This window comes from Pelodiscus sinensis, chromosome 3, assembly GCF_049634645.1.
Source record: "Pelodiscus sinensis isolate JC-2024 chromosome 3, ASM4963464v1, whole genome shotgun sequence".
Taxonomy (NCBI): Eukaryota; Metazoa; Chordata; order Testudines; family Trionychidae; genus Pelodiscus; species Pelodiscus sinensis.
The window spans coordinates 137,939,527-137,966,663 of record NC_134713.1 but is presented as its reverse complement, the minus strand read 5'-3'; the positions used below and the strand labels follow the sequence as shown (position 1 = coordinate 137,966,663).

The 27,137-nt window shown below is 42.7% G+C and overlaps 1 protein-coding gene and 1 long non-coding RNA gene across 2 annotated transcripts in view; one reads left to right on the top strand and one right to left on the bottom strand.

Moving 5' to 3' along the window:
* Positions 1–27,137, bottom strand: part of BIRC6 (baculoviral IAP repeat containing 6) — a 343,022-nt gene that overhangs the window by 258,510 nt on the left and 57,375 nt on the right. Inside the window, exons 11-14 of the mRNA XM_075924970.1 lie at positions 22,309–22,458; positions 12,845–13,070; positions 5,093–5,253; positions 773–904 (exon numbers count right to left, since the gene is read on the bottom strand). Coding sequence (XP_075781085.1) covers positions 773–904; positions 5,093–5,253; positions 12,845–13,070; positions 22,309–22,458 — 669 coding nt within the window. The remainder of the gene's footprint in view (positions 1–772; positions 905–5,092; positions 5,254–12,844; positions 13,071–22,308; positions 22,459–27,137) is intronic.
* On the top strand, positions 17,065–22,322 carry LOC112547152 (uncharacterized). Its single transcript, XR_003090894.2, has 3 exons — positions 17,065–17,221; positions 17,693–17,745; positions 22,122–22,322. It is a non-coding gene; the product is annotated as an uncharacterized LOC112547152 (long non-coding RNA).

The following is a 27,137-nucleotide window of genomic DNA, read 5'->3' as shown; positions in this document are numbered from 1 at the left end:
CCAGTTAAGAGCAACTCAGAGTGTCCCCTGCTGACATTCAGTACTCCTCCTTTTGCGAGGAATAAGGGAAGCCAGCAGCAGGAGCATTTGTTCCCGTTAAGACTCGCGCTGTTGGGACGCTGCCAAATTCAGTTTAAAGTAAGTCGATTCCAACTACATATTCTATGTGGCTAGAGTTGCATACCTTAAACCGAACTGTTGGGTGTAGTATAGACCTGGCCTTACTTTTAGGCACTAGTCACCCCTGCACAGATCTATTCTGATAAACTTCCAGACATATTCTCTCATAAGTTTAGGGCAAAGACCTGCTATGAGTTAGATAAAGAATTGAGTGAATTTGATAAGGATATAAAGAAATTTTTAACTGAATATTTTAAGTTTTCAAGGCATTGATGTGAAAACTAATATAAAAACGTATGCAATGAAAAGAAAGTCACTTCCCTGATAACTAACTCACTCAAGCAACATTTACAAGCATGTTACAGCTGAAGACATGACAGATTAGCTTGACAGATACTATAATGATCTATAGCATTTCTAATTAAAATAAAACCTTGATTTAAACAAGACCAAAATCAAAGTCCTCACCAGATAAATTTTGCTTTCAACAACAAAGTATATTCTTCACTGTCCTGAATAGTGTTGACCAGTGTAAACAGAGAATATGCATTTTTTATTTTAACCTGAAAGTATTTACACTGAAGTTTCAATATGATCTTTCAACAGTTTTCATGTAATAGTTTCCATAAGAAAGTAACCATATTCAACTCACATTGCGATTCCTCTACATCCATGTTCTGTATTTCTTCATTCAACTCAACCCGTGCTGGTTTTCCATTTCTTTCCATTTCAATACTATGAGCTGGAGATAGAGGAAAGGTGATCTGTCTATCTACTGCTGCTTCTGGAAAATAAAAATATACTATCAAGATCTAATAAACATTGTGTAGTATTACTAAAACCAAAAACAGTAACTTCCATAGCAGATTTACGATATAAGTTTCTGCTCAATACTCATTGAAACCATCACCTCTACTAAAAAAAAATCCTAAAACTGTGACAAACTCCTATTAAGACTAAAATTAGAATAGGACATGATTTATTGAATGAATTTAGCCTCTGTCCTCCATTTGTTGAGAGTCTGAATTTTGTTTTTCATAAATAATTTCTATCAATAATACTTGACTGGTACATTGTTCTCAAACCAGTATTTGTGTTTGATATTGAAAATCAGAGCTGGGTTTGTTACTTTTATTGGACATATAAATATTGTTTCTTTTCCCTGACTATACATAGCTTAACATATGGCTTCTATTACAGGTATTTGATTTCATAAAGCCAAACTTTGCTTTTTGCAAAATATTCTGTAGTATCAGCATCTCATCAGTTAAAAATATTTTCATAGAATACTAACACAAGAGAGCAACAACTAGGGCTGTCGATTAAACACAGTTAAATTCTCACAAGTAACTCAAAATTAATCATGCTTAATCACACAGTTAAACAATGCCAGTTGAAATGTATTCAATATTTTGGACGCTTTTCTACATTTTCAAATATATTGATTTCTATTTCAACACAGAACACAAATTATACAGTGCTCAGTATATATTATTTTTATAGGGAAAGGCTACATCTACACTGGCAAGATTTTGCGCAAATTCTTTTAATGCAAGAGTTTTTGCGTGAAAGTATTTGCGCAAGAGAGCGTCTACACTGACGTGCTTTTGCGCAAGAGATGTGCTTTTGCCCAAAATCATGCCAATGTAGACACAGCCAAAGTGTAATTTACAAATGTAGATGTTACCTAGTTCCACTGAAATAAAATTAAAACTTTAGAGCATACAAGTCCATTCAGTCCTACTTCTTGTTCAATCACATGCTAAGACAAAGAAGTTACTTTACATTTATGGGAGATAATGCTGTCTACCTCTTATTTATAGTGCCATCTGAAACTGTTAGTTTGACTCTTTTGTAGCTGGCATTGCAAGGTACTTACGTGTGAGATATGCTAAACAGTCATATGCCTCTCCATGCTTTGGTCACTATTCCAGAGGACATGCCTCCATGATGCTCGTTAAACTATTGCATCAATTAAATCTGTAACTGAATTCCTGTTCTGTTTTACTCTCATTCTGCCTTATGTTACAGCAACCTCAGATGATGAACCAGCAAATGTTCATTTTAAGAACTCTTTCAGAGGAGATTTGACAAAACACAAAGACTGAATCGGAGATTTTTAGAATGCGAGATGTCTAAATATAGTTACAACACAGGACCCAAGAATCTCATGTGCCATCCAAAAATCTAAGCGGGTTAAGATGTGGAGCATTCTTTCAGCAGTCTTAAAAAACTAAGACTCCAAAGCAGAAACCACAAAACCCTAACTAACAAAAGAGAAAATCAGCCTTCTGCTGGTGGCACATGACTGAGATGATGAAAATGCACAAGCATTGGTCCACTTCCGCTTTGGATACTCATTAAGCAATGCCCGCCATCAGCATGGACGCATGTGCTCTCGAATGGTGGTTGAAGCATGAAAAGGAAAAAAAAAAACATGAATCCCTCTTGCACCTAGCACACAATATCTTGTGATGCTGGATACAACAGTGCCATGTAAACTAGGGAGATAATAAATATCTTTTTTTTAAAGGTAACCATTTCAATGATTTAAAAACATTCCATTTAAACAGTTAACTAGTTAAAATGATAGAAGTTAGGTTCAGCCAGTGCAGACTAATACTTACCAGTTAACATTTTACTTTCCTAATGCGAACGCCTTTCAAGTGACATTGTAAACAAGAAGCAGGCAACATTATCTCTGGCAAATTGTGACCAAACATGTTTGCCTGAGCAATTGAGTGAACAAGAAGTAAGACTGAACTGGCTTATACACTTTAAAGTTTACATCGTTTGATTTTTGAATGTATTTTTTTTAACCTAATTCTACATTTCTGAATTCTTCTTTCATAATAAAGAGACTGCAATATAGTATTTATATTAGGTGAGTTGAAAAATACTTTTTTTGGAGCAAGTATTTATAAATCAAAAATCAAAATATAACATGAGCACTGTATGCTCTGCATTCTATGTTGTAACATATCAATATAGTAGAAAATGTAGAAGACATTTAAATAAATAGTATTCCATTATTGTGATTACATTTTTTATTCATGTGACAGTTGGTATCTCATGAGTTGTACAGCGTCATGAGTTGGAGCATAACTTGTGATTTATATTAATGCAACAACTGACTAGCAACACCACAACTGAATCTAAATCAGTTTCTTATTTAAATAAACATGACTGTAACACTGAGTTATTTGCCCAGTTCTACTTAAACCATATGTAGCTACTTTTACTGTTTGTATAAAGATTTTGTTTAAAAACCCAAACCCAGAAGAAAATGCACAAATATTAAAGACATATATTTGTTAGCATAAAGGAGGCTGAACTGTAATGAGTAACTGTTTTCAGCCAACTAACAAATAGTGGCGTATACAGGCAGTCCCCGGGTTACGTACAAGATAGGGACTGTAGGTTTGTTCTTAAGTTGAATCTGTATGTAAGTCGGAACTGGCATCCAGATTCAGCCGCTGCTGAAACTGAGCAGCGGCTGACTACAGGAAGCCCGAGGCAGAGTTGCTGAATCTGGACGCCAGTTCTTACATACAGATTCAACTTAAGAACCTCAGGCGTCCCCAAGTCAGCTGCTGCTGAAACTGAGCAGCGGCTGATTCCAGGAAGCCCGGGGCAGAGCAACTCTGCCTCGGGCTTCCTGTAGTCAGCGCTGGTCAGTTTCAGCAAAGGCTGAATAAGGACGCCTGGGGCAGAGCAGCTGGGGTGCTGCCGGGTTGGTCCAGTAGCACCCAGAGCAGAGCTACAGGACCAACCAGCAGTGCCCCAGCTGCTCTACCACAGGCATCAGGAGAAAAGCCTGGTATGCTGGGGGAGGGGGGAGGCGCACTAGCCACACACACACACACACACACACACACACACACACACACACACACACACACCCACCCACCCACCCACCCACCCCCAGCAGACCAGGGAGACGCGGAGCAGCTTTTCTCGCCCTGGAGGATGCGGGCAGCGGGACTGCGGCGCATCTGGGCGAGAAAAACCCCGTTCATAACTGCGGATCCGACATAAGTCGGATCTGCGTAACTCGGGGACTGCCCGTATTCCCCATCATTGGACATGATTACCAAGAGTGCTTCAATATCTTCTGAGTGATACTTCATATCAAGTCTCAAACACAGGGAAAATGTGCGAGCATGTGTTTCCCTCTGTCTTGTGTTCACAGTTGAATTGTGTGTTGAAATTCTTAGCCATATTGTCCTCTTTTTTTTTTTAAGAATACCACGGAAAAGCTGTTGTGTATCCAAGGCAACAATACTCCAGAGTAGCAGAGTCTCGGCAGGGAAAGCATATTCTCTAAAAGACTCTGCAGTACTCTTTTATACCTTCACTGAAATTTATGGGGTAAGCCCTGGGAGTTTTCTGACAATGGCTCTGAATTTGTTTTCTGTTCTTAAATCCACAGTAATGCAACTTTTACTTTCAAAGCTTTCTAGTTTCAGGAAGGGGGAGGAGGTTTGATTTTCTTCACATAAAGGCACTCATATGCCCAACAGGCATGGACACCTGAAAACTGAATTTCTAATTATGAACTGGAAGAATTACTTATCTTAAAAAAATCCTTTGATTAAGAAGAAAATTTGTTGTATACCTCAGAAATTCTGTCATTTCTGAGGCGTACAACTTTCTTTTAATGCATTGTCAGAGGCTTGCAGTAAGACAACATGTAAGTTCCCATCAAATTATTGTTGCTTTGACTAGTTTCTTCTTTAGACAACAGTTAGGTTTCAAAATCTGTGCTTATCTTTAACTAGGTTCATGTTTTTCTCATTTTTGCTCCTCAGTGTTTAATGAATGTTAATGTGTGCAAAGAAAGTTACGATGCATTGCCAAGAAGTAAATGTAAAATTGAGATCTACAAATCTTTACATCATCTCTACTTAAATCAGTAAAAATAGCAGACCTAAAAAGTAACAAGTTGAGAAGAGATGATCTCCTTTCTTACCATTGACTTTTCCTAAGCCAGGAGCTTTATTTTTCAGTAAAGTCACTTGAATCTGTGGAATGTTTGTTATGTTTGAATTCAAAACAAATTTGAAATCCACATGTCCAACCATACAGGCTTTTGGCAACACCAATTCAAAGACATGTTCATCCCAGCTGTTGCTGTTGGGGAAAAAATAGGCATTTTTGTAATACCATGCCGAAAAGTTCACTACAACCAAACAAATGTCAGCATTCATTTTATTTTTTTTCTCTAATATAGTGAGCAAGATGTTTTACATTAGGCAGACTAAGCTTCCCTCACATTCACTCAATATCCTCATGACTCTCTGAAGCAAAATCAATTATGCATGTTCACTTTATATAGAAAACATTGAAAGCCAACTGCCTCCATAAACATCAAAAGTATTAAGTCAGTATTTAGAACAACGAAAATGATGGCAACGGCTTGGCAATCTCTGAAGTTGGCCTTCTTCACCAACGGTGTCAAACATTGTCACTTTTCAATAGTATCATGGCCACCTACAGGAAATGCAAAATACTAATTTCAAATTAAAATTCTGCAATACATTTGAGAACTTATACTAAATGAGAAGTGCTTCTTATCAGGTGCACACACAGAAGCCTGCCCACTCCTAGTATAATGGCAAGAACTCAACTCCACATGGCTGCTATACATATGTCCCATAATAAGCAGGATGTGAAGCACAATGATCTTGCCCTATTGTAGCATGGACCTGTATCCCATAGGTCGGAGACAGCCCTGATGAAAGTGCATAATGCAGCACCAAATCTACTTTGAAACAGAGTGAAGATAGCATTCTCCTTAATTTTTTCCGCTATGGCAACAAATAGCCTAGGAGACCTCCGGAATGCCTTCATCCTCCGCAGGTAAAAGCATAAGACATTAAGAGTGTGAAAACATTCCTCCTGTGAAGCATGTGGCAGATACCAAGCCTTTTGATTGAGGTAGAAGTGTGATATCACTTTCAGAAGAAATCTGGGGTGTAAGCGCAGGGAAACAGTCTTCACAGAATCTAGTGAAAGAAGGGTTTGCCATCATGGCCCCAAGTATCCCAACTTTTTTTGCCCAGGTCCTTGAAGGGCTACCTCAATAAGGCCATGAGGATAAGGTTGAGGTCCCACCAAAGCACGGCAGGCTGTATGGCAAGATGTGTCCCTGTAAGTGTCTTCCAGAATTGAACAGTCAATGGGTGAGTAAAAATGAAGTGCCTCTCCACTGTGATGGGAAAGCACTGATGGCTGCTATATGCACCCTGATGGAGCTAAGAGAACACTCAACTCTTTCAGAGGCAAAAAACAGTCCAAGAGAACAGTAATACTTACAGCCTTAAGGGGAGGGTCTTTCTGTTGGGCACAGAAAGTAAAACATTTCCACCTGGCCTGATAGGATCTCCTCGTGGATTTCTTCCTGATACTCAAGAGATCGTCTCGAGATATCAACGAGTATTCCTGCATTAATGAAGATGCCCTTCCAAAAATTCAGGGATCATCTACAGATCGGGGTGCCTGATCCTGCCATTGTTTACTGCAAATAGTTCTGGGAATGTAAGGTGCATCAAGATGCAAAGAGGAGAAGGAAACCAGAAATGGCAAAGCCAGAATGCAGCCATCAGAATGACTGTTACTTATTCCTACTGAAGTCTGCGAAGGACATGGGGCAAGAGCAGTACAGACTAACAGAATTATAGAATCATAGAGCTGGAAAAGACCTCAGGAGATCATCAAGTCCAGCCTCCTGCCCAAGGCAGGACCAATCCCAACTAAATCAACCCAGCCAGGGCTTTGTCAAGCTGAGACTTAAAAACCCTCTAGGGATGGAGATTCCACCACCTCCCTAAGTAACCCATTCCAGTACTTCACCACCCTCTTAATGAAATAGTTTTTCCTAATATCCAACCTAGACCTCCCCCACTGTAACTTGAGAACACTGCTACTTGTTCTGCCATCCGTCACTATGTGAATAGCCTTTCTCCATCCTCTTTGGAATCTCCCTTCAAGAAACTGAAGGCTTCTATCAAATCCCCCCTCACTCTTCTCTTTTGCAGACTAAACAAACCCAAATCCCTCACACTCTCCTCATACGTCCTGTCCTCCAGCCCCTTAATTATTTTGGTCGCCCTCTGCTGGACCCTCTCCAATGTGTCCACATCCTTTCTATAGTGGAAGGGTGCAGAACTGGATACAATTCTCCAGATGTGACCTCACATCAGCAGCACTGCAGAACAGGTGCTGGGCGCAACTGGCTTTTAAGCTAGCTCCTGCTTTCTCCCTCTTGGTTGCAAGGAGGGGGGGAGCAAATAGTCGACAAGATAAAGGGAATAAAGGGAAATAATCACTTCTCTAGATCTGCTAGAAATGCTCCTCCTAATGCCACCTAATATGCCATTAGCCTTCTTGGCTACATGGGGAAAACTGTTGACTCATATCCAGCTTCTCATCCACTGTAATCCCCAGGTCCTTTTCTGCACAACTGCTACTTAGGCAGTCAGTCCCCAGCCTGTAACTATGCTTGGGATTCTTCTGTCCCAAGTGCAGGACTCTATACTTCTCCTTGTTGAGCTTCATCAGATTTCTTTTGGCCCAATCCTCTAATCTGTCCAAATCACTCTGGACCCTAACCCTACCCTCCAGCGTATCTACCTCTCCCCTTAGCTTAGTGTCATCTGTGAACTTGCAGAGGGTGCAATCCATCCTCTCATCCAGGTCATTAATAAACATGTTGAACAAAACCGGTCCTAGAACAGATCTTTGGGGCACTCCACTAGAAACCTACTGCCAACCTGACATTGAGCTGTTGATCACTACCCGCTGGGCCCAACAGTCTAGCCAGCTTTCTATCCATCTTACAATCCATTTATCCAATCCATATTCCCTTAACTTGGGGGCAAGAATATTGTGGAGTCCGCAACAAAAGCTTTGCTTAAGTCAAGGTAATTAAAGAAGGTATAACTGATCCAGTCCAATCAGTCAATGACGAGGCTGTTGCCTTAGGAACAAGCTCCAAGCCTGCCTCTGGAAGAGTACTAGGTGCGCTTGGTGTTGTTGGGAGAGGCAAAATCCATGACAGGAGTCCTCCAGCAACTAAAGATTTCCCTGACTACGGCACTGTGCAGCTCCCACTCATGGTTTGTTACAAAATTCCTTCCGAGAGCACCATCAGTTACATTCTGAGTCCACATGAGACAGGCCACAGACAATAGAATACGGTGCACAGTGCAATACTTCCTTCCACAGGCACACTACTTCCACACAGTAGCCTCATGCCCCCTTGCTTATTTACATAGAAAGCTACAGTGGTGTTATCTGACATGGGAGTGTGAATTGATTTAAAAAAATGCATCACGGGCTCTTCTGACTGCCCAAAGTTCCAGAATGTCCAGCAACTGATGTTGTCTGTGCTGCATCTCTTCTAACACAACACAAGGCATCCTCAACAGTTCCTAAAGCTGATGGCAGTAATCAGGGAAGAGGAAGATGTCAACAACATGGCCACATCTTGAGACAAGGCTACCCCTTCCCGATCTAGAGGCACTATAGGAGCTAGGCTACCTAGAATGTCCTCCAGGCCCAGTACCAGATGGCTACTTGACAAAGGACAGACTGGCAAAAAGTGCAACTCTCCTGCACAAATCATGATGGTTCTGAAGATCAATACTGTATCAGAGGCAGCAGCATGGGGAAGGCAGAGGAAGCCAGTTCGAGAGGCGAGCCAGTTTAAAAACAAGCTTTCCTTACAGACCAGCTGTCCGCCACCATATGCTGCTGCCTCTGATATAGTCCAGGCTCTCCATAGACAGAGGCTGCTCCAGGGAGCTCGGATGCCCTGGGAGCAGGAACTGCTACCATGAAGCAGCCTCTGTCCACAGTAGGCCCAGGTTCGCCGTGGACAAAGACTGCTCTGTATCTCCCCGAGTGAGCCTGGGCTCACCGCAGACAGGGGCCACTTTGCAGCAGCCTCCCCTGTGCCCCTCCCTGCTGCTACTGCCTCTATTAGAGGCAGCAGCACCAGCAGGTCAGAGGGGAGCAGGCAGCACTGCAGAACAGGTGCTGGGCGCAACTGGCTTTTAAGCTAGCTCCCGCTTTCTCCCTCTTGGTTGCAAGGGGGGGGGGGGGGGGGAGCAAATAGTCGACAAGATTAACCAGTAAGCCTAGGCTTATCAGTTAATCGCCTAGATGACTACTCATTGACATCCCTACTGTTCACCCCCTTTTCCAGGTCATTCATGAATATGCTGAACAGCACAGCTCCCAGTACAAATCCTTGCAGAATCCTGATGCTGTTTTCTCTGTCTACTGTGAAACCTCAACTATTTATTCCTACAGTTTCCTATCTTGTAATCAGCTACTAATCAAAGAGGACCATCCCTCTAAATCCACAGCTACTTAGGCCTAGTCTGCACTATGAAATCAAGTCAGTATAACAAAGTTACTAAGGGATATGAAGAACCTATGCCTCTTAGTGTAAAACCTAAAACCGAATGTAGACAGCACCAGACAGGAAAAGTCTCTTGACAGTTTAGCTACTGCTTCTCACGGAAGCATGATTTATCTACAATAAAAGAAGCCCTCCGTATGGAGTAGATAGCACTGAAGAATTTGAAACGATGACATTTCCATTTCCCTTCCATTTCCTAAGTGCCTTCTGTGAAGGAGTCTATCAAAAGCTTTCAGAAAACCCAAGTTCAGTACATCAATTGGATCACTTACCCACATACTTACTGATCCCCAGAAAACATTTCAACAGGTTGATAAGGCATTTGATTCTTCCACAACAAATTGTGTTTCTCTGTGATGTGATAATTCACCTTCTTACTCTAGTTTCTACCAATCTGCCTACTACTGAAGTTAGGCTCACAGGCCTGTAATTGTTAGGATTGATTCCGGAGCCCTTTTTAAAAACTGGTGTTACATTATCTACTTTTGAGTCATATGGTACAGGAGGCTGACTTCAGTGATAGGTTATATATTACAGTTAGCAGCTGTGCAATTTCATATATTGCAGTGCCTTCCGAATGTCTGAGGGAACACCACCATAGACGTTCACCCTGTATCCCAGGCTATGAACTCTCTTTTCAGTTTTATGTATACTTTTAAATCATAACCATTCAAGCAAGAGCTGGAATATTCCAAATGCAATAGAGGGCTATCATTCACAGGATTATTTTCTTCAGTTTATTTAACAAAGCATTGCCGTAACAGATCAGACCACTGATTAATCTTAATTCTGTATCTCATTTCTAATGGTAGCCAGCACCAGATGCTTTAAAAAAAATGAGGGCAAAAGAAGCCTCACATTTGCAGTTACGAAATAACCCGTCCATCTGGAACATTTCCTCCTTGGTTAGCTTTGCCCTGAGGCATAAGGTCCATTAACTCTAAGAGTCTCATTCATATCTATTAGATTTCTCTACCAGGAAGATTTCCTAATACTGAACCCAACAGTCATTTATCTTAATCAGAAGTAAGGGATTAAAATATTTCACCTTGCAACATAATTAACTTCTTTCCTCTATGTTAAAAATGTATAGATTTATAAATGTAGGTCACATCCAATCTTTTGATCGTGAGATACTCAGATCTGAAAGAAGTATTCTGACTCTTTCCTATTTCATTCACACGAATATGCAACCCAAAGCCACATTGTGTGCATGTGCATGGGGTAGGGGATGTTTTTTAAAGATATATTGCAATCTTTATCCAAGTTGATGCACTTTCATCCCTAGGATTCTTATAAATACCACTTTCCAAGTGTTTCAGAACTGTCCTTCTCTCATCATATTAGCTTTTGTTTATTCAAGGTGCACTGTGTTTCTTGTAAACACTTCTAATTCCTCTGTGTTCCTTTGTATATTTCTCTATTGCCACTGGTGTCTGCAACCCCTCTTAATTCAGCAACAATCCTGACATTAATGAGCTTAATCAACGATGCTAAGATTTGCCTGACACAGATCCCTATTACACATATTACCTTAACTCAGCATACTACCATTTACAGTATTCTTCATTTGCTCCTTCAAGCATTTTTCAATGAACAGTAAAGGTCTCATGTCAAAGACGATTTGCATACATCTTTCAAGTAAATTCTCATTCTGTAGACTATATATAGTTTAAAAGCTCACAGAAAGGATGCCTGTTCATAACTCTCAAGTTAAAAGAACAAATAATAGTAATTGTGTAATGCATGTGTAATAATTATATATTTAACGAGCCCCAATGGTGCTCCAATATTGAACCAAATTTTTTTTCAATATTATTTTTATCCTATATGGAGTTTAACTCTTGTAACAGATAGTTATAAAATACAAGAGCCATTTTCTTACTATATCTCTAACCAAGTTTTTCCTGCAGTGGTAACAGTGACATCACATCACTCTGAGTCCTTCAGCCCCTCCCATCTCAGCCACTCGGCCTCTTCCCCATCTCCTCCCTGCTGCTAACCCCGTAACAAGGTCGGCAAGCTATGGCAGAGACCTAAATATGGCTCTGACTCCTCAACAGCAGCACTCACCTTCCTTGCACCTTGAAGGTAAGATGCTGCTGGGCTTGTGGGGGAAGGACGGAGGGGAAGGAAGGAAGAGGGGCAGGACCGTGTGGTTAGGGGGCAGATGGTGAGGCCCATGGAAGGGGTTGGGATTGGAGTACACCCTGACCTCCTTGGCTGCCACATAGTGGCTGGCTGAAGCTCTGACAGTCACCACGTGGTGGGCAGCTGTTTTAAAAACAGCTGATCTGTCGCACCGGCAGCAAAACCCATGTGATAGGGTGTGGGGAGGCAGAGATGGGGCCTTGGCTGGCTAAGAGCAGGAGAGGGAGAAGGGGCTTGGGCTGGTGGAAGGGGGAGTAAACCTTGGCTGGCGCGGCCACAGCCCAGCACTCCCCAGTGGCAGAGCCACGGTTGCCTACCCTCTGCCAAAGGGGGTTGGCAAGCACAGTGAGCAGGGGACACAGCACCGTAGTTAAATTTTAAATGAAATTTTTATTTTTATTTTTAAAAAAGTGAAAATGAAGTGTTATTTTTAATATAAAAATATTCACAATGGTGTCTGGCTTCCTGATTTTAATACACTTGCTTTAGGCTTTAATTAGCATTCCTTAATAGACTTGGTTTAGAAATACCCAAAATCTATTTAGGAAAAATGCATCTCTGATGGAGGTATCTTTACACTTACGAAAGAGGAAAACAATGATGATATTTAACACACCTAGGAATTCACAAGCTACTCAAAACTGAACTTTTCTAACTGTCTCAGGGTGCAATGAAACAAAAACAGAAACCTCAACCAAAGGAGCCAATGCAAAAGATCAAGAATAAAGAGTTACATTAAAAGTTCATTTGTTTTTAATTTATGCACTTGTTTTTTAAATAGTTGCACAGACAGCGACTATCCTGTGGCACCTTAGAGACTAACAAATATAGCATGAATTTCGTGGGTAAAACTCACTTCATCCGATGAGTTGGCATCAAAGTTACAGAATCCGGAGTATAAGTAACAGCAAACAGTTACCTGTCAATTGTAGGACTAATGTTAATGACGCTAATTGAGTCAGACTGAATGTGTCCCATTCACATCTTTTAACCTGTCAATGCAAATTTCAAAAGTAGAGGAAATTGCCTTTGTAGTGTGTTGACCAGTTGATACCTTCATTGAAGCTCGTGTTGATAGTAGATGAAGTAGTGACTTAAATTAGTCTCACTCACACACAACCCTCTTTCTTGAGCCCTACTTACCTATCTGTCTGCAGCTTCCAAGTCCGTGTATGCTGAGCTGCATCTCCATGGTGCTGCTGATGTAAATGTTGAGGATGCCGTCTTTGCTGTTGTTCCTGTTGGACTTCCACCCAGCACGGAGGTACAGTGGCTGAAAATCGTGGGGTCAGAGTCTCAAAACGGGTTAATTCCACCAAGGATGTCAAGGTTTCAAGGGAAAAAGGTTGGTCCACCAAAAGATCGACACCTAATATTTGTTGAAGAGAAAAACCAATATATTTATTACATATACCTTCCTCTCCAAAACATTCTAGACCAAATTCCAAAATTATCCCAACTACTAAATCACCATTAAAAAGGTGTTTGGATACAGATTTTTCGGAAAACACATGAAAAGTCACCTAGTTTTGAAGTCAGCGTTCCTAACAGCAAACTTGTTCATAAACTTTTGATTTTTCCACTTTAGTTGAGTGTGTTTCTTTTTAATATATCTCCTGACCCACTTTGACAAAAACTCTCCATTCCATGTTGTGATGGATTCCTAACTGATGCCATAATCTAAAAACACTGAAGTATAATAATGTTATAATGGTGAGGTCAAGTTATTGTATAACTATGGTGGGTAATTAGAATTTCCTATAGAATTATTATAATCTGTATTTCTAGGGGACTGTAGAAAGTGCTAACAAGAAAACAATACCACAGGAGGTAGATAAGACACTCCAGCACACACCTGAAAGACAATGGGCCAGTATGTTAGCTTCCAGGATCCTATCTCCAAGAAAGGTGCAAGCTTGTTTTGATAGGCTGGGAACTTGGGAGAGCAAAAGAACACTGAAGAGTTGAAGTGCTGGCAGTGGACAAAGGGTGGGGGGTGGGGGCAGGAGTAGATAAGTTCAGAGACACTGCAAGGTGAGTCCAAAGGAATTAGGCCTTCCCACATCCAGGGAATAGTAAGTTTTAGGGAAAGCTAGACACATACAGTCTGTTGTTATACTATACAATGTTTCTCTAAAATGGTTTTGTTCTAAATAAATAAAACTGATGTAAGGACAATGCTTAGTTACCACTGTTATGGACACAGAGGGAACAAAACTGCAGAGAAATGTTCAGTAATTTTTTTTGTCCCTATGCCCAATAGTGTTATGTGCACAGAGGCTGTGCAGATGTGCACCAACAACAGGAACACATGCTGCCAGCTGCAGGCACTCCGCTAACCAGCTGAGTGGCATTTGAAAATCGCCTGGGTGCCAGCCCAAGCACACAGATTACAAGGACCACTGACCTGTAGGCTCAGCCTACATTTAACTTGCTATGGTAAACAGTTAATACTAGGGGAGCACAAGACAGCCTCCAGGCTGCGAATGGGATAATCTTGTGATTCCACTCTAAGAAACAGTGGACAGAGGCTTGAAATCTAAAGTGGATGTTCAGAGAGACCAAAAGGGGTAAAAGGTAAACTTCACAATTAATATTTTAATTTCAGCTTTCAGAAAGCCCACAGGACAAGCACAATGCAAAAAAGGTTCCTCACATTATCCATTAATGTGTCTCAATTGTGCTTAGAAGAAATTCCTTCTTGTAGCTAAGTATATAGTTCAGATCGATCATTCTTGGTGCAGCAGATTTGAGACTACCAAGAATGACAACTGAATATATATTCCTATCCCATAGGAACAGAGTGGAAAACTCATTTTATAGATAGGACCAGTATTCCCTCTAAAATGTGGGGCAGCGCAGCTTCACAGATGATTAACCAGACCCACCCAGTCAGAGTCTCAGGGCTGTGCCGCCACGCAGCTTAGAGGGAACACTGGACAGAACCATGTGTATTTTTAACACAATCGACAAAGTCTAACTTAACAGCTTCTCAGGACAACACTAAATTCTATAATATGTTAAGATTTCAGCAGAAGCAAGTTCAAAATTAAGTTTCCACTGACTATGAAAATTAAGGCAATTTCAACAAAAATACTGAGAACCTTCTCTTTTCCCTAAGCTAGACTTTTTAACTTGTTATAGAACCAAGATTCAAGCTGTTTAATATTTTCCCAAAGTCATGTAATTAAACTGTATCTAAAGTAAAATGAACACAGATGTTTCAAAAATTAACAACAATGGCAGGAATGGAAATAGGGCAAAACACTTCTCTGCCCTGTCCACCATCAGTTTATTTCTAACCTAATGTTAACTTTCAAACATTTTGAACTATTAGCAAGAAACATGTTCCACAAACCATTACCTCACACTTTGCATACCCAACTGTTTCAATCAATGGCAGCTGAGATAAAATTCTACATGCCAACTCAGTTCACATTAGAACTTTAAAGTCCACAGCCAAAGAAACGTTTTTCGGCTGAGCTATCATGGAGATTTAGATCAGGTTTCGGGAGTCCAGTAAGCAGGGTTGACATTAGACTTGATTAGACATGCATCTGACGAAGTGGGTCTTTGCCCACGAAAGCTTATGCTCCTACACTTCAGTTAGTCTATAAGGTGCCACAGGACTCCTCGCCGCTTGATGACGCCCAGGACAAAAAGCCAAAGCCCCACTGCTCAGGGTGCAGTACTGATGTACAGGAGAGGGTATGGTATAGGGTGTGAAGAGGGAATTTGGATGAAGTAGGGGGGCTAAGTTGTGGGAATGGGGTGCAGGGTCTGGGAGGGGAAGGGGTGCAGGAAAGGATTCTGGCCTGGGGGAAGGATAAAGGGGTGGGTGCAGGATCTGGGAGGGAGCTGTGACCTGGGGACAGTGGGTAGAGTGGTATTGGGTAGTGTCTTGGAGCAGGGAGTGGAAAGAGGCAAGAGGTGGGGAGCCAGAAGCAGGCTCTGGCCGGAAGGTACTTACCTAAGTGGTTCTCAGCCATAGCCCCAGAGCTCCATGTTCCTCTCTGCACCACACAGGTGGGGGGAGAGAAGAATCTGTCCTTGTCCCCAGCACAATCTCAGCTCCCTGTGGCTGGTTCCAGCAAATGGGAGCTGAGAGATTGTGATGGGAGCAGGGACAGCCAATGGGAGCTGAATGATTGTGCTGGGGCAAGGCATGCACAAAGGTTCTCCTTTTCCCCTGCACAGAAAGGCAGATGTAGCAAATTGTTGGGTTACATGGAAAGCTGCACAGTGGAAGGTTGGAAGAACAGGGCTCTACTGCACCCCATCATCATTTGTAAAGTCTCCACATGATAGGACACCTCATATTATGTATGTTAGTGCCACTCACACAGATCCTCACAGATCCCCAACCTCCCTAGCCATTGGGCAGGTAGGAGAAGATTATTACACCCAACTGACAGAGAAAGTCAGGAACTGCTCAGGGTCAACCAAAGCAGAGAAGCAGAAACCCTGGTTCATTTGCTGGACCTTAAAGTGAACAAAGTCCTCAGTCTCCTCCCTGTCGTTGGCTCCCCAGCTCATCCAATCAGCACTAAGATTCTGAGGGACAGGAACGTATGGAGAAAAAGGAAACGAAAGAGACAGATTCCAATGTCCCCAGTGATAATGGACAAAGGCCTAGGTGAGAAAATATTTCTCCCAATTTAACTTAGTATTTCCTAACGACATGAATGTGTACCTGTGTACACAGTTAATTGATGAGCCTGCACAGTTCCATGCAAGCCCTCCCCCACCACGCATGCTGCTGCCTCTGTATCAGAGGCATCAGCAGGGGCAGGGGGCAGGAAGGCAGGAGTCACCTGCCCCCCTCCCACACACTGCTGCCTTTGATATAGAGGCAGCAGTGGGGTGGTGCCTCTCCCCCAAAACGTAAACGTCTAACTGCTTACATTTTCAGCAGTTACATGTTTAGCTAAATAAATGCATTTTCACATCCCTAATGTTTCCCATGCCTTGCATTTGGCCAGCACCCAGGTGAATCAGACTACAGCAGCACCAAACATCGCACAGGCTATTACCTTCTCCACAGAGATGTCTGTCTCCTAGCTCAATTAGTTGTGGGAAAGGAGAACACTCCAAAGATGCTCCTCCTTGTACTCATGTTCGTTACCCTGAATCCTCTCAGTCCTCAAGGGTAGACTTCATGAAGGAGACTCCCCTGCAGCTAAGCCACAAGGGTCTCTGAAATTGCCTCTGGCCTGCAGCCTGTCCTACCTGGCTGTTGTCATGGTCACTCTGTGAGGTCAATGCCTCCCAACCCTTTAACCAATAGGCTGATGTGCTGCAGAAGGCCTTGTTAGGTCACTGCCATAGTCACCCTTGCCCCGCAGGGCTAATGTCCTGTCCCTAGTCAGCCCCTTTTCATGTTTGAGTTGCACCCCATGTCGCCCACGCTCACTGAATGTTAGTTCTGGGATCAAACAGGTTGCACATGGAAACAGAGACTACTCAGTGCCAAATGCTGTTTGCAGAGATTTGCAGATTGTGAAGCCATGTAATGCAAGGGTGGGCAATCATTTTTGCCGGAGGGGGACAGGGGGAAATGGGGGAGGGGAGGGGCTAATGAATTTTGACACGTGATTGCAAGCCAGATTCAGGCCCCTGGAAGTGGTGGGGCTCTGGGCAAGAGAGAGAGAGAGAGAGAGAGAGAGAGAGCGCGAGTGCGAGCAAGCATGGCAGTGTGTATGTGACAGTAACTGTGTATATGGAACAGACTGGGAGGTGTGGGTGACAGTTTGTGCGCGCTGGCTGTTGCTGGGCAAGTTTCTGAGCGAAGCCATGCTGTCCGTCTGTAAGGGAAATCTATCCTGCTCTATTGTCTTCCTTCACCTTCACTGTGCACTCTTCTGAGTCACTTACCATCCACACGTGACACTAAAGCAGCTCCCCTGCTCTGCAAGAGATTGGGTACAGAAGCAGGGGAACACTTTGTCTTCAACACTCCCCTCATCTCCTTCTCCTCCCCACTCTCTCCAGACAGCAGGATGGAGCAAGATGGGGGTACGGCAGCTGAATACACACTGCAGGCTGTAAGTATGCACACTCTGCTAATCAGCTGGGAAGGCCAGAGCAAAATCCTTGGTGGGCCAGATCCAGACTCCAAGCCTGATTTTGTCCCCCACCCCCACCACTCCACTTTCCCAGACACACTTGATATTTTTTGAATATGAATGGTGTTGAATTTTAAAACTAACTAAAGTGCAGTAGAACAATTAAAGATTAAAAAAAGCAATTCTCAGAAAGGGAGTAAAACTTAGGCAAGACCATATAATTTAAGGAAAAGATGGAAACGTCACACACCTAAACTTTAATAACTGAAACGGGTGAACCAATTCACCTATAACTTGCGCAACAAATTGTCTTCTGGACTTTCATATCATAACCCAATTTGATTTTTAAAAAGACTTAATGAGGAAAAGAAGGTAAAGGTACCAAATATCCACCTTATTTTAAGGTAAATGCAAGTTTTAAAAGGTTGCAACTATTTTAGTGCGTCTCTCAGCCTTATGTATTCTGTGCTCTTACAACTGGACTACACAAAACACAAAATACACTAATACTCTACTCCGAAACAAAAACAATTCCAGCAAATTGTTATGACCCATAATCCAACTTTATATTTCACATACCACCTCTCAAAAATCTATTACATTTTACTAGACAATAAGGGATAACAAACCAGAGATGTCTGATCGAGTAAGGGAGAACACTCCTTAATAATACCCTGTCTCCGCCTCCTAAAGCAAGGAATGGTAGCTTAAAGCGTCCCTTTGAACTGTGACAATGCACCAAACGGGAATAGGTACTGCCAGACAGCCAGGAACCCAACTGTTCAAGTTATGTGACCTTACAAAGCCTTGAACGCCAACAAGAAACTGATTAGAAGCTAAAGTATGCTACACAGGATCCCTGTTCTCTATGTGAGATTAAATCATCGAGAGACTGCACCTGAGTAAAATTCCTCTTCAACCGTAATTATCGCTGTAGAGTAATCTTGAGGAGACCAAGCACTGGATGATCATGGCAAGATCACCATCCATGAAAAAAATGGATATATACCCATTTCACCTAGCACAGGATTTAAAAAAAAAAAAAAAAAAAAAACCAAGGCAAAACAATACTAGGGCCATGAACATGTATCCGAGAACACAGTTAACCAATGAGCCTGGGCTCGTCGGTTAACCCTCTTAGTTACACACAATTCCCCCACCACCACCTCTGTATCAGAGGCAGCAGTAGTGGGAGGGGTGGCAGGACTGCTGTGTGTGTACGGAGCCCCCTGCCACCTCCCCCCGGCCCTCCACCGCTCGCTGCCTCTCACAGAGGCAGCAGTGGGGGGCAGGGAGGAGAGTGTGAGCCAGTGTTTGCCAGAAGCTGGTTTTTAAGCTGGCTCCCAGCGAGCACCAGCTCCCTTCCCATCCCTGCAGCCTTGATACAGAGGCAGTGGGAATGGGGGGAGGCTGTGTGTAACCAGGCTCATCAACTAACTGTGTACTCAAATACACATTCACATCCCTAGTATGACTTAGCCTTTTTTATTCTGTGCTCGGTGAAATTGGTGTATCCTAATTTTTTGGATAGGCAACAGCAGTGGGTGGGATTGGGGTGGAGGATGGGGGCTGATGCTCACAGGGAGCCATCTTTTAAAAGCTGACTCCTGGTGAGCACTGGCTCCTATGGAGCTGCCTGCTCACCCCCTGCACTGCTGCCTCTCATACAAGGGCAGCAGAGTGGAGAAGGGAAGGCAGGCAGGCAGGCGCTGGTATTCACAGGTAGCCAGCTCCCCCCGCCATATGTAAATGTGTATGCGCTGAAAATTTCAGTGGGTACACATTTACCCAAACATATTTTAACATCCTTAAATCATACATACATCAACAGATGATGCAGGATTACCCTAGTTCTAAAAACCTCCAAGAGCAAACATGCTTATAGGGTGGCCCTACTATGAAAAGCAATTGTACAAAGACTTCAACTTAAACAACAGATTTGTTTCCTGTGTACTCAATCTTCGTGTTTTGTAACTAACGTTAGCTGTTACTTTAACTCTTATTAACACTAGAGCCAACGTAAGTGATACCAGGATTCTAGTTCCTCTCATTTGTAAGAATGGTTTTACTAAAACAATAATTTGGGATCTATGTCAACCCCATTGTGGCAGTGAGACACCCAAGTTTAACTTGACTGGCTAAACATATAATGAATAAAGATATATGAGAAAGCAAGAATCCAGGTAGTTATCAACTTGTACAACTGTCCACAAACTATGGGCTTGTCTTCACTGTATTAGCCTGAGTGAAAAAAGAAGCAAGAACCACTAATTTAAGTGAAACTTTAAACTCGAGCTCAGTGGTCTGTCCCTTGTGTATGGTTTGACTTGTATGAGATAGGTACGGGCTAGAGCTCGAGCAAGCAAATCTAGTCATGCTGTGAAGCTATTCATATCACTGTACAGTTCCAGTGTACAGTATTCTGTTGCTGTCACTCAAGCTAGGCTACAGTGAAATAAATCAACTGTATTAATTTTAACTAATTAATGCAATGAAGACAAGAGTTAGATATTATGTTTGAGGAGAACTGGATTGTTGGAGAGGGAGAAAGTCAGCTGCTTCCTTTCCACTGGGGGAAGAAGTGAATTTTTCCAGCTAGCAGCTCAGTATTTCAACGAAGCTAATAACTGCAACAACGTTAAGTCCCAATAAAGGTGGGAGAAACGTTTACAGAAAGAGGAAACTAATCAAAAGAAACTGCAGAAGCTATGTTAGTAACCCTAATTGAAGGAATGGCACCTTCCATTTATTCAGGTCCAGTTCTTTCAGAAAAATGACTAAAAATGACTGAGTTTCTTGTTCAGCAGATTAGTAATTCCACATGAAAGTATCTTCAGTTTACAAATTTAAAATGCTTTTAAAAACTCCCAGAAAGATAGCATTAGAGTATTCTGGAAATCCAAGATTAACCAATGATATAGAGAGCTGTATACAATAAATAAGCTTCACTCTCTTTTTTTTTGCTTAATAAATATCATAATTTAATATTCTTTCACACCACAAAAAGGCTTCTAAAAATATAAGAAACACTGGGTCCCAAGTCAACTCTCGTGTTCAGGATACAATATATGATTTTTCTACCATGTTTAAAATTTTGTTTGTTAGACTGTAGTATATAGTAGCTGCATCATAAATCCTGTCAAGACAACAGTTACATATTGAATGCATGATACTAATTCAACAAAATGAGTTGATAAGCTTATTTAAGCAGTATAGCAAGGTTAGCTTTGGCAGTGATAAAAGTCTGTCTTTTCCACATTTATATTCCACCCCACTTTTCACTCACTCACTTTAGAGTGTGCCTGTCTGTTTGACCACTTGTTCACAAACTTCTCCTAACCAGTAAGAGCTAAGATCATTATATTTGGAATGCAGCTTCCTCCTCCCCTAACAAAGTAAGGTCAGGGTTTAGCTGTGCCTGGAAAATGGGAAGTGCTAGGACTATTTCTCATAACATGGAATGTCTGGGTGCAGAGAGAGCAGCAATGTGCAAGGGAAGGGCACAGAGAAGTGAGGGATGCAATATTGAAAGTGGCCACTGGGGCAGCTGTAGCACCAAAAGAGTAGTCAGCAAGGCTGGAGCTCTGCCATCTTGTCTACCAGCACACCAAGAAGGTGCCCTCTGCCCCAAACCTGGAGCCTACACCCTCCCCTGTGGAAAGCCAGCAGGTAGTGGGAGGGCACTGGAGAAGAGCATATCCTCCAGAGTCTAGCCTGCAGGCTGTGGGGGAGGCCATGCAGGATTGCCACTGGAGGCCAGGAGCAACCCCCAGAGCCTGAGCCCCCTGGACAGCTGCAGGGAGGACAGCTGTAGGGGGACAGCCCCTGGAGCCTTGATCCCCTGCAGGTCACGGGGGAAAGGGGGATGGAGGGTGCTGGAGGAGGCCCTGGACACTCGCCCTCCCAGACAGCCTGCAGGAGAGGGGGGGACAAGGGGGTTGGCCACTGGAAAGGGCAGCAGCCTCTGGACCCCGGTCTCTACCAGATAGCTTGCAGGCCACAGGGAAGAGCAACTGGGTTCGTCTGCTGGCAGGGGAGCACTGCCCTGGCCCCCTGGGAATCACTGCCGTTGGAGCATTGCCCTTGACACCATGGGTAGGCCCAGTAGGCACCCCCCTACACCTCCCAACCCCATGCTGAGTCCTGTACCTCCAACATGCTTTGACTTCTCCTCCTCCTGCCCTGAGTACCCTCCCACACTTTCCCACCCTCTGCCATTAGTCACCCTAACCCTGCCCCTCCCTCAGCCCCAAACTCGCACTCCAACCTTCGTTTTACTTGCTTTTTGAAAAATACAATAATGAAATAACCCATGTATATTTTTATTTTTCCAAAAAAAAAAAAAATTCCTTTAGTTACAGACCTGAGCAACATCGAGTACATCTGCTAGTACAAAGATAAAGTGTATTGGGATGAATATTGAATTAGCAACCATCGTTATGAAACCATGTGGACTACTGATGACCACCTGATGTACTAAAAACAAGAAAATACCTCCATATGGTTAATGTATTTTGTTATGTTTAAATGTGAATGTTTTACCTGTAATGCCTGGACTAGACGGGTTAGATAAGGGCTTCATGCCTTCTGATGCTTGTTCAACCCCTTTAGAAAGGGATCCATCCACAAGTATATCAGCTTCATCTATATCATCACAGGTTCCTCCAATCTGAAGGAAGTGAAGCTCTCCACCTAAAATGTGGTTGACATTAACAAGTAGTTTAAGACAAGTTTACCTCAAATAATCATCTTTGTTCAAATTCACTTTTAGTTAAGGAGTACACATGATTGTTTGGTCATTACATAAAGCAGATGCAAATTGAGGAGTAGCCTTCTTAGTCTGTTTCAGCAAAAAACAGGAGACATCCTGTGGCAATCCCAGGGAGCTGGCTGCACTGCAGGCTCTGCAGTATAAACTTCATACAGCAGAGGACACAGCGTATAACCACTAGAATTTTTAATAGTTACATGGTTATCTAAGTAACATAATGATCCTGTGTATTAATGTAACACACACACACACACACACCCCTGCCAAACTGAACCCATTTCATGGATCTGGAGAAATGGGTTCTATCCCACAAAAACTTACACTTAAATGAATATGTTAATTTTTATGGTGCCAGAAGACTCTACTAGTTGCAAAGCATTTGAAGCCAGCAGAGCTGGAATATCACAACACTGTTCATGTGCTTCTGCATATTTTTAAACTTTACCAGAAAAAAAAATACAGCAACAGCCATGCAAATGTTCATTCCATCTGCTAATGGTTATGAAGCAAAGAAACAGCAGCAGAAAGGACTCTCAAAAGGACACATGAAATAAAACCAAAACCAACTCCAAGTAGCCTTTCATAAGTATCGTATCATTGAAATCTTGCCATAATACATGGTAGGCCACCAACATTTCAACTAGAAACCCATTCAGGTCAACTGAATATATTCCCAATAAACTACAAGTTCCTCAACTTCTTATAGTCAGGACTTGAAAAATGCACTTGTCCACTAAATACTAAGTGTGTAGTAGGAATGTAATAGTGTAATCATTTAAACGGTTAACCAAAAAGCATGACCTCATCGGTTACCATAACTATTACATACTGGCTTCGAGCCCCACTCCCAGGGAGCTAGCTGCCACTGTATCAGAGGCAGCAGGGACTGGCAGCTGACTCCCCAGGAACGGGGCTGGAAAGCAGGAGCCAGTATGCTTTAAGAGCCAGTTTAAAAGCTGGCTTCCAGCACACACAAGCTCTTGGGCAGCTGGCTGTTGCTGTGCACTGCAGGCTCTGCAGTATTGAGCTTATACTGCAGAACCCACAGTACAGATGGCTTCACAGTAATGGAGTCAACAGTCAGGCGCTGACTCTCGGAGCACATTGGCTGCCGGCCCCATTCCCAGGGAGCAGGCTGCGCTGTAGCCTCTGCAGTAAAAATGTCATACTGCTGAGCTTGCAGCTATAACTGCTAAGATGTTTAACAGTTACACACGTACCTAATTAACTACTTTTTAACATCACTAGTGAGTAGAGTAATATTGCCTTGGCAAGCAAAAAAAAGCTAGAGATGACCTTGTGCAGACTTTTCACCTTTTATTTATAATCTTGATGCCCAACGGATACACTGTCTCTTTGCTAGGTCCCAGAAAAATAGAGTCAACAGAATTCCCATTGGTTTGCTGCTGATATTCTGCACTTTTGAGTAGCTCTCATAAACCATGTATCAAGAGTAGTGCTCGGCCCACAACATTTTGGCACTTGAGGTGGGGAGCTGAAATGATGCCCCCAAGCCACCTTTTCTCCTTCCTGCCTGCCGTGTCTCGTGCCCTCCTTCCTCCAGCACAGCACTCCACCATCTCTGTGCATCTAGAGAGGAGAGAATACATATGCACCAGCAGCAGACAATTTCCTACGAACTCGGTCCTAGTGATGCCCCCCTACAGTCTGGCATCTTAGGCAGCCACCTTGGTTCACCTCATGGTAGGGCCAGCCTTGGCTCATACAAAGCAAGTTTCACTGCTCGAGCCATATCCAAGTGACTAAACGTCTTCCAGATGCACAGAGAGGCTATAGTGATGCAAGAAGGGATGAATATTGACAGCCCTTGGTGGGTAAAGAACAGGTTAGGAACTACTTAGAAAAGCTAAACGTATACAAATCCATGTGTTCGGATTTAATGTATCTGAGGGTACTGAGGTCGTTGGCAAATGTCATTGAGGAGCCTTTGGCCATTATCTTTGACAAGTCGTGGAGATCAGGAGAAATCCTGGATGATTGGAAAAAGGCAAATGTAGTGCCCATCTTCAAAAAAGGGAAGAAGGACAATCCAGGGAACTATAGGCCGGTCAGTCTTACCTCGGTTCCTGGAAAAATCATGGAAGGGATCCTTAAGGAATCCATTTTGAGGCACTTGGAAGAGAGGAAAGTGATTAGGAATAGTCAGCATGGATTCACAAAGAGCAAGTCGTGCCTGACCAATCTGATTAGCTTCTATGATGAGGTAACTGGCTCTGTGGACATGGGAAAGTCAGTGGATGTGATATACCTTGACTTTAGCAAGGCTTTTGATACGGTCTCCCACAATATTCTTGCCAGCAAGTTAAGGGAATATGGATTGGATAAATGGATGGTAAGATGATAGAAAGCTGGCTAGAAGGCTGGGCCCAGCGGGTAGTGATCAACCGCTCGCTGTCAGAATGATGGCCGGTTTCTAGCGCAGTGCCCCAAGGTTTGGTTCTAGGACCCGTTTTGTTCAATATCTTCATTAATGACCTAGATGAGGGGGTGGATTGCAAGTTTGCAGATGACACTAAGCTAGGGAGAGAGGTAGATATGCTTGAGGGCAGAGATAGGGTCCAGAGTGACTTAGACAAATTAGAGGATTGGGCCACAAGAAATTTGATGAGGTTCAACAAGGACACGTGCAGAGTCCTGCACTTGGGACAGAAGAATCCCAAGCATAGTTACAGACTGGGGACTGACTGGTTAAGTAGCAGTTCTGCAGAAAAGGACTTAGGGATTACAGTGGATGAGAAGCTGGATAGGAGTCAACAGTGTGTCTTTGTAGCCTAGAAGGCAAATGGCATATTAGGTTTCAATAAGGAGGAGCATTGCCAGCAGATCCAGAGATGTCATTATTCCCCTTTATTCGGCTCTGGTGAGGCCACATCTTGAGTATTGTGTCCAGTTCTGGGCCCCCCACTACAAAAAGGATGTGGACACATTGGAGAGGGTCCAGCAGAGGGCGACCAAAACGATTAGGGGGCTGGAGCTTATGACCTATGAAGAGCAGCTTAGGGAGTTGGGACTGTTTAGTCTGCAGAAGTGAAGAGTGAGGTGGGATTTGATAGCCTTCAACTTCCTGAAGTGAGCTTCCAAAGTGGATTGAGAAAGGCTGTTCTCAGTGGTGACAGATGGCAGAACAAGGAGCAATGGTCTCACATTGAGGTGGGAGAGGTCCAGGTTGGATATTAGGAAAAACTATTTCACTAGGACAGTGGTGAAGCACTGGAATGGGTTACCTAGGGAAGTAGTGGAGTCTCCATCCCTAGAGATGTTTAAGTCTCGTCTTGACAAAGCCCTGGCTGGGTTGATTTAGTTGGGATTGGTCCTGCCTAGAGCAGGGGACTGGACTTGATGACCTTCTGAGGTCTTTTCCGGCTCTATGATTCTATGATTCACCATGGCTTAACCGTGTAAAAGAAGCAGTGAGAGATAAAGACATCTTTTAAAAACTGGAAGTCAAATCCTAGTGAGGTAAATAGAAAGAAGCATAAACACTGACAAATTAAGTGTAAAAATGTAATAAGAAAAGCCAAAAAGGAGTTTGAAGAACAGCTAGCCAAAAACTCAAAAGGTAATAAAATGTTTAAGTACATCAAAAGCAGGAAGCCGGCTAAACAACCAGTGGGGCCCCGGACGATCGAGATACAAAAGAAGCACTTAAAGATGAAGTAATTGCAGAGAAATTAAATGAATTATTTGCTTCAGTCTTCACGGCTAAGCATGTTAGGGAGATTCCCAAACCTGACCCATCCTGTGTAGGTGACAAATCTGAGGACTTGTCACAGATTGAAGTGTCATTAGAGGAGGTTTTGGAATTAATTGATAAACTTAACAGTAACAAGTCACTGGGCCCACATGACATTCACCCAAGACTTCTGAAAGAACTCAAATGTGAAATTGCAAACTAACAACTATCCTTTAAATCAGCTTCTGTATCCAATGATGGGAAGATAGCTAATGTAATGCCAGTATTTTAAAAGGGCTCTAGAGGCTATCCCAGCAATTACAGACTGGTAAGTCTAACATCAGTACTGGGCAAATTGGTTGAAACAATAGTAAAAAATAAAATTGTCAGACACATAGAAGAACATAAATTGTTGGGCAAAAATCAACATGGTTTCTGTAAGGGGAAATCATGTCTTATTAATCTATTAGAGTTCTCTGAAGGAGTCAACAAACATGTGGACGAGGGGGATCCAGTGGATATAGTGTACTTAGATTTCCAGAATGCCTTTGACAAGGTCCCTCACCAAAGGCTCTTATGTAAATTAAGTTGTCATGGGATTAGAGGGAAGATCCTTTCATGGACTGAGAACTGGTTAAAAGACAGGAAACAAGAGTAGGAATAAATGGTACATTTTCAGAACGGAGAGGTGTAACTAGTGGTGTTCCCCAAGAGTCAGTCCTAGGACCAATCCTATTCAACTTATTCATAAATGATCTGGAGAAAGGGGTAAACAGTGAGGTGGCAAAGTTTGCAGACGATACTAAACTGCTCAAGGTTAGTTAAGACCAAAGCAGACCGTGAAGAACTTCAAAAAGATCTCACCAAACTAAGTGACTGGGCAACGAAATGGCAAATGAAATTTAA